The sequence below is a fragment of the Prionailurus bengalensis genome, chromosome B3 (assembly GCF_016509475.1).
Source record: "Prionailurus bengalensis isolate Pbe53 chromosome B3, Fcat_Pben_1.1_paternal_pri, whole genome shotgun sequence".
In the NCBI taxonomy this organism is placed as follows: domain Eukaryota; kingdom Metazoa; phylum Chordata; class Mammalia; order Carnivora; family Felidae; genus Prionailurus; species Prionailurus bengalensis.
Genome location: NC_057355.1, coordinates 33484198 through 33493663, shown reverse-complemented (window position 1 = coordinate 33493663; position 9466 = coordinate 33484198). Strand labels below are relative to the sequence as shown.

Below are 9466 nucleotides of genomic sequence, written 5' to 3'. Positions count from 1 at the left end.
ATAATGTCCACAGTGCTTCAGGGATGGGTCTATCAGCATCCCTGCCCCACTCTTAGCCTTCAAGAGTGCCTCTGAAGGGTTTCTCAGTGCTCCTGCCTTGCTCATTCATTTTTAAAGGGTATCTTGCACTTGGGAGAGGCTCTACTCACCTCAAACACAGGACTGATCTGTCTCAATTCCTATTATCTACCCTACTCCCACTTTTCAGTCTCTTACCTCCCTGTAGTTGGTTAAGATCCAAAAGCTAAGATTGGTGAATGGATGTAGGCTTTCTCTGTAGATTTGGGTCCTCTAGATGCTTATGTCGTGCTAGTCTCTATGGGTCTGTTCAAATTTTGTTAAATATCAACTGGTTTCTCTTTATTCCCCTATTGTGGATTCCTCTTCCCAGCATAGTTCAGCCAGGAATATGAGCTGCTATAAGGCTCTTCTCTCTTCTGAAGGACTTAGCACTTTCTGGAGGTTGGTTCATTTATGTTTATGTCCTTATCTTTCTGATGAGTTTAAAAGTTTTTTGGTCTTCTAGCTAAACTGTCCTTTTGTTTGCTAGGATGGGAGCTATATCCTCTTGTGTTTTTCAACATCCAAATCAGAAGTGAATTCCAGGAATGAGAGTTTTCAAAATGGTTTCATTTACATATTTCATTAACTGGTTTTTAAAATTAAAAATAAATGGATAATAAAAACTCGAATTTTATAGAATGGTAAACAATGAAAAACAGTCATCTTCCCATTCTATTTCCCCCTCCACCCTCTCTGTTACAGATGTTACAGAGACAAACATCATTACCAGTTTCTTGTGATTTCTTCTCAAAATTCTATTCACACAATGTGAATATTCCACTTGCCACCTTATTTTGAAGAAATAGAAGCATACTATATTTTTTACACTTTTTGTTTTCCATATAACTATTTCACCATCTTAAAGCCTTCTACAGGCTATAATATGTGTTAGCATGGATGTACTTTGGTTTATTTAAACAATCCCTGGTGATGGGCATTTGAGTTGTTGCCAGTATTTTTTCTCACAATGCAGTATATATTCTTTTGATGTTGAGTATATGTATAGGAATGGGTATATTTAAAGTGCTTCATGGAGTGCCTAGGTGGCTCAGTCGGTTAAGTGTTGGACTTTGGCTCAGGTCATGGTTTTACAGTTGGTGGGTTCAAGCCCCGTGTTGGGCTCTGTGCTGACAGGTTGGATTCTCTGCCTCCCCCGCTGTCTCTGCCCCCTCCTTTGTTTCTCTCTCTCTCTCTCTCTCTCTCTCTCTCTCTCTCTCTCTCTCTCTCTCTCAAAAATAAACATTTAAAAAAGTGCTTCATGAAGGCTCCTGGAGCTTCATATTATTTTATAGTGTTTCCCCAGGTGTTGGCTGGGCCCTTACGAGTTGGTGGTATGAATTTTGGGAGGACCAGTATCATACAAGAGGCATAAGGTGCTAGAGGGTTGCCTAGTAGGTGGCATCAGAACAAAGCTTGCTGTTAGACCCTATCAGTCTTCCTTCTTCCCTCCCTCTCTTCCATCCTTTCTTCCCTCCTCTTTTCCTTTTCCTTTTTTTTTGGGGGGGGGTATAACTCCTTATACATATAGTGGGGATTCCTGTCCTGCCTCCCCAGGCCCCACCATGGGGGAGAAAAAGATGAATGTCATTTTGTTTGGAATGCTTTAACCAGCTATATGACTGAAATGATCCTGATAAGCAAAATTACATCCAAAGAGGATTTCTAAGGGAAATGAAGCATGATTTGTTATACAAGAAACAGTGTCTATGTGATTCTGGGATCTTCCTGGGAAGATGTTATGTTTTTTGAGGAATTTGTTTCTAATTACCTATGTAATTAAAGCACATTATGCTTAGTTATTGCAATTTGAGAAACCAACATGCTTTCTTATGAAAAAGGCCATTGGACAGAAAGTGCTCCATCTTTCTCCTATGAGAAAGGGATCAAAGGAGAGAGATAAAAACGTACGACAATAACAACATCTGTTTACTTAGTAACACAGGCATAAAGAATGTCAGGTAGTCCTGACAGGACCCCTTTCAGGGAGATTTTATATACTGGGAAGTGTGTTCATGAGCTTCTCAAAAACATCTGCTTCCCAAAGACTCTCCATCTCAGTAATTGGTAGTACTATTCATCTAGTTGCTTTTAAATTTAGAAACCTAGTGATTTTCCTGTGATATCTATCCCCGTTTCTCTCGTTCTCCCATATCCAATTCTACACCATGGGAAATTTGTTTTACCTCCTACCATCCACTTGCTTTTTCTCCTTTTCTTTTGTCATCACTCTAGTCCAAGTGAATGATTTTATCAAACCTTGTTTGCAATATCCTTTAGTCTCTCCTAGATGATCAATTCTTGTCCCTCCTCTTGATTCATTTTCCACTCATTAGCTAACATGAACTCTTTATTTTTTTAAACTTTATTATTATTTCTAGTATCTCTGCATCTAACATGGGGCTCAAACTCACAACCCCGAGATCAAGAGTCACATTCTCCACAGACTGAGCTACCCAGGCGCCCCTAACAGGAACTCTTTAAATGTTAATTCTGACCATGTCACTCTTTGCTCAGAACTCTCTAGTGCCTTCCCAATCCCCTTAGAATAAAATCCCTCATGTGAGCTCTGTGGATCTACACCACTAGTCTCTCCTACCTCTCCACCTCTTGTAAACAACTCCCTTCCCCTTTCTTCTTTCTAGCCACACTGGTCTTTTTATGCTACAAATTGGCCAAACTTCTTCCATCCTCAGGGCCTTTGCACAAACTCTTCTTTTGCCTTAGGATTCTTCCCAGGCCTGCCCACTTCCTCAGCCCCCTCCCCAAGCTAATGCCTTATCTCCTAGATTTCATTTTAAAATCTCTTACCCAGGGAAACTTCTCTGTCCAAGCAAGTCTATATTGGATCTCCCTGTTATTCACTTTTTCTATTCTATATTTCTTATTAGCACTTACCATGATTCTAATTACATAGTTATGTAGTTCTTTTCATTTAATTTTATTTTTCTCTAATTGGAATAGGTAACACATCCGTTTGATACAAAATTCAAATTGTACACAAGGTATAGAACAAAAAGTCTCTTCTCTTCCCTGTCCCTTTGCTATCCAGTTGTTCTCTTTACAAGTTTAGCATTTTGAATATACTTCCAGAGATATTTTCTGAGTACACAAGCAATTATATACATAATATTCCTCTTGATTTTTTCCTTCTCCTCATTTAACAGATATTATATACATTTTTTGCACTTTGGTTTTATCTGTTAATAATGTATCTTGGCAATTCTTTTATGACAATATGTAAATAGTTGCCTCTTTTTCATGTGCCAGATAATATGGACTTACCATAAATTTTTAACCTCAATCATTAGGCATTGAGGTTGTTTTCAGGCTTTGGTTACTACAAACAATGCTGCATTGAATAATTTTGTATGTAAAGTCATTTCCCACAAATATACCTATAGAATAAAATCCTAGAATTGAAATAAGGGAATTAAAGTTTATGCGCATTTAAAATTTTGGTAGTTATTTCCAAACTGCTCTCAATGGAGGTTGTATCAATTCACATTCTCACTAGCCACAGATGAAGAATGCATGTTTCCTCACAACTATGTTAGTGAAATTTTTTTCTTTGCCAATGTAAGAGCTTGTGTAAAGTATCTCTTGGAAACTTTAATTCGCATGTTCTTTCTTCCTTGCAAAGTTGTATTTTCATGTTTAACAGCCATTTGTATTTCTTATTTAGTGAACTGTTTGTTCATAAATTTTGCTTGTATTATTAATGTCTGACTTCCTCTCTCTACTTTAAGGTTGGTGCTGTGGGTGCCGGGATCCTGTTATAGTTGTGTTCATTACATAGTTAGTTCCACGTACTAGGATGAATGAAACCCAAAATGATTGGCTCATGTCAGGCAGTAGTCAAGTTCACAGCTCTGTTTGACTCCAAAGCCCACACCTATTTCCACGATCACTCACAAGAAAGACTAATCATTTAGTTCACCATACCAGGGGCCAGATGGGTAATGTCAAACGGCTGAAGTGTGCCAGGACATGGACTGTGGCAACATGGCGAACCTATCTTCAGTTGCATCGTTTTTCAGATCCGTTTTATTGCCATTTAGGAATGGAAGCCCATTGTCGGATGTTTATATGCCCCCGAGGCCGGGTTTCTGGCTTTCCTGCGAAATCTTTTAAAAAAAAAATTATTTCCCATCAAAACAAGACTTGCTCCAACACAGCCTACCGGCAGCGGGTTTGCAAATTCTGGCGTAAACAAGAGGGGGAGCCTGATGAGGCGAATACCTCAGTTGGACAGTGACAGCTAAGAAAGGAGATTTTTATGAATGTCTAGAATGGGGCTCTCTGCCCTAGTGTTTGGGGACCGGAATTCCCGGAAGGCTTGAAATAAACGCAAAGTGGCGTCGGTACTGGGCAGGGCTAGGCGCCGGGAAGACTGCGCGGCCTTCCCAGCTGTGTCCGGCAGTTCCAGCCAGCGAGGCCCCGGGTTTCTCCAGCAGTTTCCAAGACAACGGCGTGGGAGTGGTGATGGGGTTGCCCCGGATGAAGAGAACTGCCTAGGCATTCCTTCACCGGGTCCATCACCGCCACTTCAGTGGAGCGGGACCCAACCCTTTCCAGGTTCCCCGAAAACCCTCTCAAACGAGACGTTCAGCCCCCCGATCTATTTCCTTCCCCGCTCAGGCCCCTCCTACCATTTCCGTTTGCCTGGTTGTCTGGGAGACAGCCAATTTCCGGCCGGGAAGTGGTGGGCGGAGCCAAGATGGCTGAGGAGAGACTCGCGACGGTGAGCGTAGAGATTCTCCTTAGGGTCCCGGCCGCTAGGCGGGGCAGGGCCGGGACGGGCGGAGCAGAGTGGCGAGTTAGGCTTGCGGGCGACCCGTGTCCCACGTAGCTGCCCCTGGGGAAGTGCGGAGCCGGCTCTGGAGCTGCTCGGGGTGCGCGGGGGCGATACCGACTCCCTCAAGGGAGCTGGTCCGCCTGGGACAAGGCTGAATTCTTTGCAGTGCTGGGCCTGGGCTAGGATTGTAGTCCTTCTTGGGGTGCGCCGGACGGAGAAGGGAGATATTCATCAGAAATGGGTCTTTTGCTAGTCCCATCTTCTCTGTCTCACGAGGTTTGGAAAGGAAGCACTACCATTTGTGCAGAGACAATTTTGTTAATCCCTTGGATTAGGGATTGAATATGACCAAGCTTCGAAGCTTTCGGCGTCACTGCCTTCTGCCGGTGGGTCGGGACCATGTTTTCTCTGTTGTGATTAAGTTTAGGAATAGCGCTGTTTGGGGATTCAGCTGAGGCTTGAGTTAAGGCATTGATTAAACTCCGCAGAGCTGCTCTTACAAAGTAACCCAGATGAATGCGGGATCACCCAGTGGTAGTTGTTTGTGAGGTGTATATATTTATAATTGGATCTGATTTCTGTAAAGTTAGCGTGAAACCTTGTCTACTTTGTTTTAGCGTTGGGTTTCAAAGCATGGTCCTCGCATTTGTTAGAATGACTTTATTTATTTATTTATTTTGGAATTTACTGCCCTTTGAAGAACGCCCTGGGAGACATGGGAGACAAAACGTGGGAGACAAACATAGCAGGTTATGGCTGAATGTTTTACGATTTGGTTTTGGCTTTTGAAGAGCAAGACCAATGTTGTCTGTCAGGGGGACTTGTTTTCTGTTCTCATTTCTAGAGAAGTCAAATTATTTTTAGTGTAATCGTACAACTCAGTACAGAGAAGGAGGCCCAAGGCAAAGACTTTTGTTAAGCCTCAAGTTAAAAAGAAAAAAAATTCAATAGCATGATTAGTGTTACTAGGTTTTAGATATTAGAAACATCAAAGGAAATACTTCACCTACATAATCTTAAATGTAAGGTGTAATGGTAACACGACACTGGTACAAATAGAGTTTATTCTCCAGTGTTCGTTGCAGGTAGAGAGATTGGTGTTCATAAACAGAATATGAACTTGATTTCTGTGATTTTAGAATTTAGAATTTTAGAGTCTATTAGTGTTTTAAAGAGAATGGCTGTTTCAACATGACTGTAGCACTTGAGCCTGAAGTTAACTGATTATTTTCATTATTGTCAAGTTTATTGCTAGCAGTGTTATATTTGTACTAATTTCATCTTTTCATGTTACCACTGCATGGAAATTTGAATTTCTGGCCTTTTTGGAAGTGATCTGATATGTTGTAATAAAATTAAAAGGGCCCAACAGTCTCATTCACTCAGTCAACAGACCTGTAACCCATTGAAATAAAAGCAAAACATAAGGATAAACCATTGCAGTATTGTTTACAGTGGCAAAATACTGAAAACTAGGTGAATGCCCATTAATAGGGTAATAGATGACTTCTGATACTTCCATTCTGAGGAATATACGTTTTTAAAGTTTATTTTTTTTTTTTAATTTTTTTCCCCAACGTTTATTTATTTTTGGGACAGAGAGAGACAGAGCATGAATGGGGGAGGGGCAGAGAGAGAGGGAGACACATTATCGGAAACAGGCTCCGGGCCCTGAGCCGTCAGCCCAGAACCCGACGCGGGGCTCGAACTCACGGACCGCGAGATCGTGACCTGGCTGAAGTCGGACACTTAACCGACTGCGCCACCCAGGCACCCCAAAGTTTATTTATTTTGAGAGACAGAGTGTGAGTGTGCAAGTGGGGGAGGGCAGAGAGAGAATCCCAAGCAGGCTCTGCACCATCAGTGAGGAGCCCAACGTGGGGCTCCATCTGAGGAACAGCAAGATAATGACCTAAGTTGAAACCAGGAATCCAAGGCTTAACCGACTGAGCCACCCAGCCCCCTGAGGAATATTATGCAGGCATAAAAAGTGTCAGAACCATAAGGGTGCCTGGCTGACTCAAAGGAGAGTGCAGCTCTTTTTTTTTTTTTTTTTAAAGTTTATTTATTTAATTTTGAGAGAGAGTGTGAGTGGGGGAGGGACGGAGAGAAAGAGGGAGAGAGAGAATCCCAAGCAGGCTCTGTGCTGTCAGCTTGGAGCCTGGTTAAGGGCTCAATCTCACAAACCATGAGATCTTGATCTCGGGGTCCCGAGTTGAGTCCCATGTTGGGTGTAGAGATTACTTAAATAAATAAAACTTAAAAAAAGAACTATATATGTTGACATGGATGCTATACATTTTTCAAAAGCTAGATGTGGAGTGCAATGTTAACAAAATTTAACTGAGTAGACTTCAAAGGTCCTCCTATTGGCTTTATTCAATGATTCATGAATCAGGTGGCATTCATTCTAGCGGACAGGAACTCCGAAGAGCTGTACAAAATGAAAGGTTTTCATAGGTAGAAAGGAGTGGGAATAAGGAGGTTATACTAGACAAGAAGGTTGGTTATTGCAAGATCACTCTCCTTTAGGTGATGGCGGGGGGAGGGGGTAGGGTTGTCTATCAGGCATATTACCTCACCAGTACTGATTGGGTGATTTCTGATTGACTGGTTTAGGATTCTGTTCCTGGGAGAGGCAGAAAGAATAATTAAGTCTTGATTTGTTGACATGGGACTTAATGTAAACAACTCCATTTGGGGCCTTTTTTTTTTTTTTTTTTTTTAACAGGTGTATAGTGTGTGATCTTAATTTTGTGACACAAAGAAAAACTACATAGATCTGTAGACACAGATGTATAGATGTGAGGGAGAGAAGACTGAAAGACTTAACAGAAGTTTGAACAAATGCATAAGTAAAAATCTAAGAATGCTGTTGTAAAGGCCTTGAGGCCAGGAGACATCCCACTAAAATGGAGTAAAACTAGGCCAGTGTGGGACACACAGAATTTCGAATATGCTACCTAAACTACCAAAGATTATTACTAGTTCCTTAGGAAAACTGGGGACTGGCATTTGTATTTTATTTAAGATTAGGGGTGCCTCGGTGGCTCAGTCAGTTGAGCCTCCAACTCTTGATTTCTGCTCAGGTCATGATCTCACTGTTAGTGGGATTGAGCACGGACAGCACAGAGCCTGCTTGGGATTCTCTCCCTCTCTCTGTCCCTCCCCTACTTGCACGTGCATGTTCTCTCTCAAAAGAAATATCGTTCCAATTTTAGTATATGTGCTGCCGAAGCGAGCACTCTCTCAAAAGAAACAAACTTTAAAATAAAACAAAAAGTAAACATAGCTTTGTTGAAAAAAAAAAAAAGCTTTGTTGAGGTATAATACACATACCATAAAATGTACCCATTTTAAGTGTACAGTTTGATCAATTTTGGTAAATTTATATACTTGTACAACTGTCACCACAATCCACTGACCTCCATCACTCCAAAAAATTCCCTTGTGTCCATTTGCAACCACTTTCTACTCTTCACCCCAGCTGACGGCTGATCTGCTTTCTGTCTCCAACGTTTTGCCTTTTCTGCGATTTCATGTAATCACACACTATGTAGTCTTAATGTATCTGAGTTTCACTTAGCATGTTTTTTTTTTTTTAAGTTTATTTGTTTTTGGAAGAGAACACAAGCAGGGGAGGGGCAGAGAGAGAGAGGGAGACACAGAATTTGAAGCAGGCTCGAGGCTCTGAGCTGTCTGTCCAGAGCCTGATGTGGGGCTTCAACCCATGAGTTGTGAGATCATGACCTGAGCTGAAGTCGGATGCTTAACTGACTGAACCACCTAGGACGCCCCCACTTAGTGTGCTTTTGAGGTTCATTTATATTGTACATTGCAATTGTACATTGTATATTGGACATCTTCAACTTCATTACTTGTGGGAAACTCGCAGGTGGTTGTAACAATTTATGCTTCTACCATCAGTTCCTGTTGCTTACATCCTTGATATTGTTATAGCTTTAAATTCTGTCCGTATAGTGGAAATGAAATTAAATCTTAATGTGATTTTATTTTATTTAAAGGATTTATTTATTTATTCATTATTAAAAAAAAATTTTTTTAACGTTTATTTATTTTTGAGACAGAGAGAGAGAGCATGAACGGGGGCGGGGGGTGTCAGAGAGAGGGAGACACAGAATCTGAAACAGGCTCCGGGCTCTGAGCGGTCAGCACAGAGCCCGACGCGGGGCTCGAACTCACGGACCGTGAGATCATGACGTGAGCCGAAGTCAGCTGCTTAACTGACTGAGCCACCCAGGCGCCCCTATTTATTTATTTTAATGTTTGTTTATTTTTGAGAGAGAGGGAGAGCGTGAGTGGGAGAGGGGCAGAGAGAGAGAGAGAGAATCCGAAGTAGGCCCTGCATGACAGCAGAGAGCCCAATGTGGGGCTCAAACTCACAAACTGTAAGGTCATGACCTGAGCCAAAGTCAGATGCTTAGCTGACTGAGCCACACAGGTGCCTCGTAATGTGATTTTAACTGACATTTACCTGATTGTTAATGAGGTGGAGCATCATTGGTTGTCTCTTTTCCTTTTCTCTGCAGTGCCTCTTTCAAATGTTTTACTTGTTTTTCTACTTCACTGTTTTTCTCATTTTTTTTT

General features: G+C 41.6%; 1 protein-coding gene across 2 annotated transcripts in view; it reads left to right on the top strand.

The window, feature by feature from the left end:
- The first annotated feature begins 4567 nt into the window (after positions 1-4567).
- BBS4 (Bardet-Biedl syndrome 4) overlaps positions 4568-9466 on the top strand; it is a 56188-nt gene continuing 51289 nt past the window's right edge. Inside the window, exon 1 of one of the 2 annotated variants that reach the window (XM_043555072.1) lies at positions 4568-4804. In XM_043555072.1, coding sequence (XP_043411007.1) covers positions 4781-4804 — 24 coding nt within the window. In that variant the 5' untranslated portion in view covers positions 4568-4780. Of the gene's footprint in view, positions 4805-4830; positions 5245-9466 lie in introns of those variants that run through there. The other variant, XM_043555070.1, reaches the window with a different exon arrangement.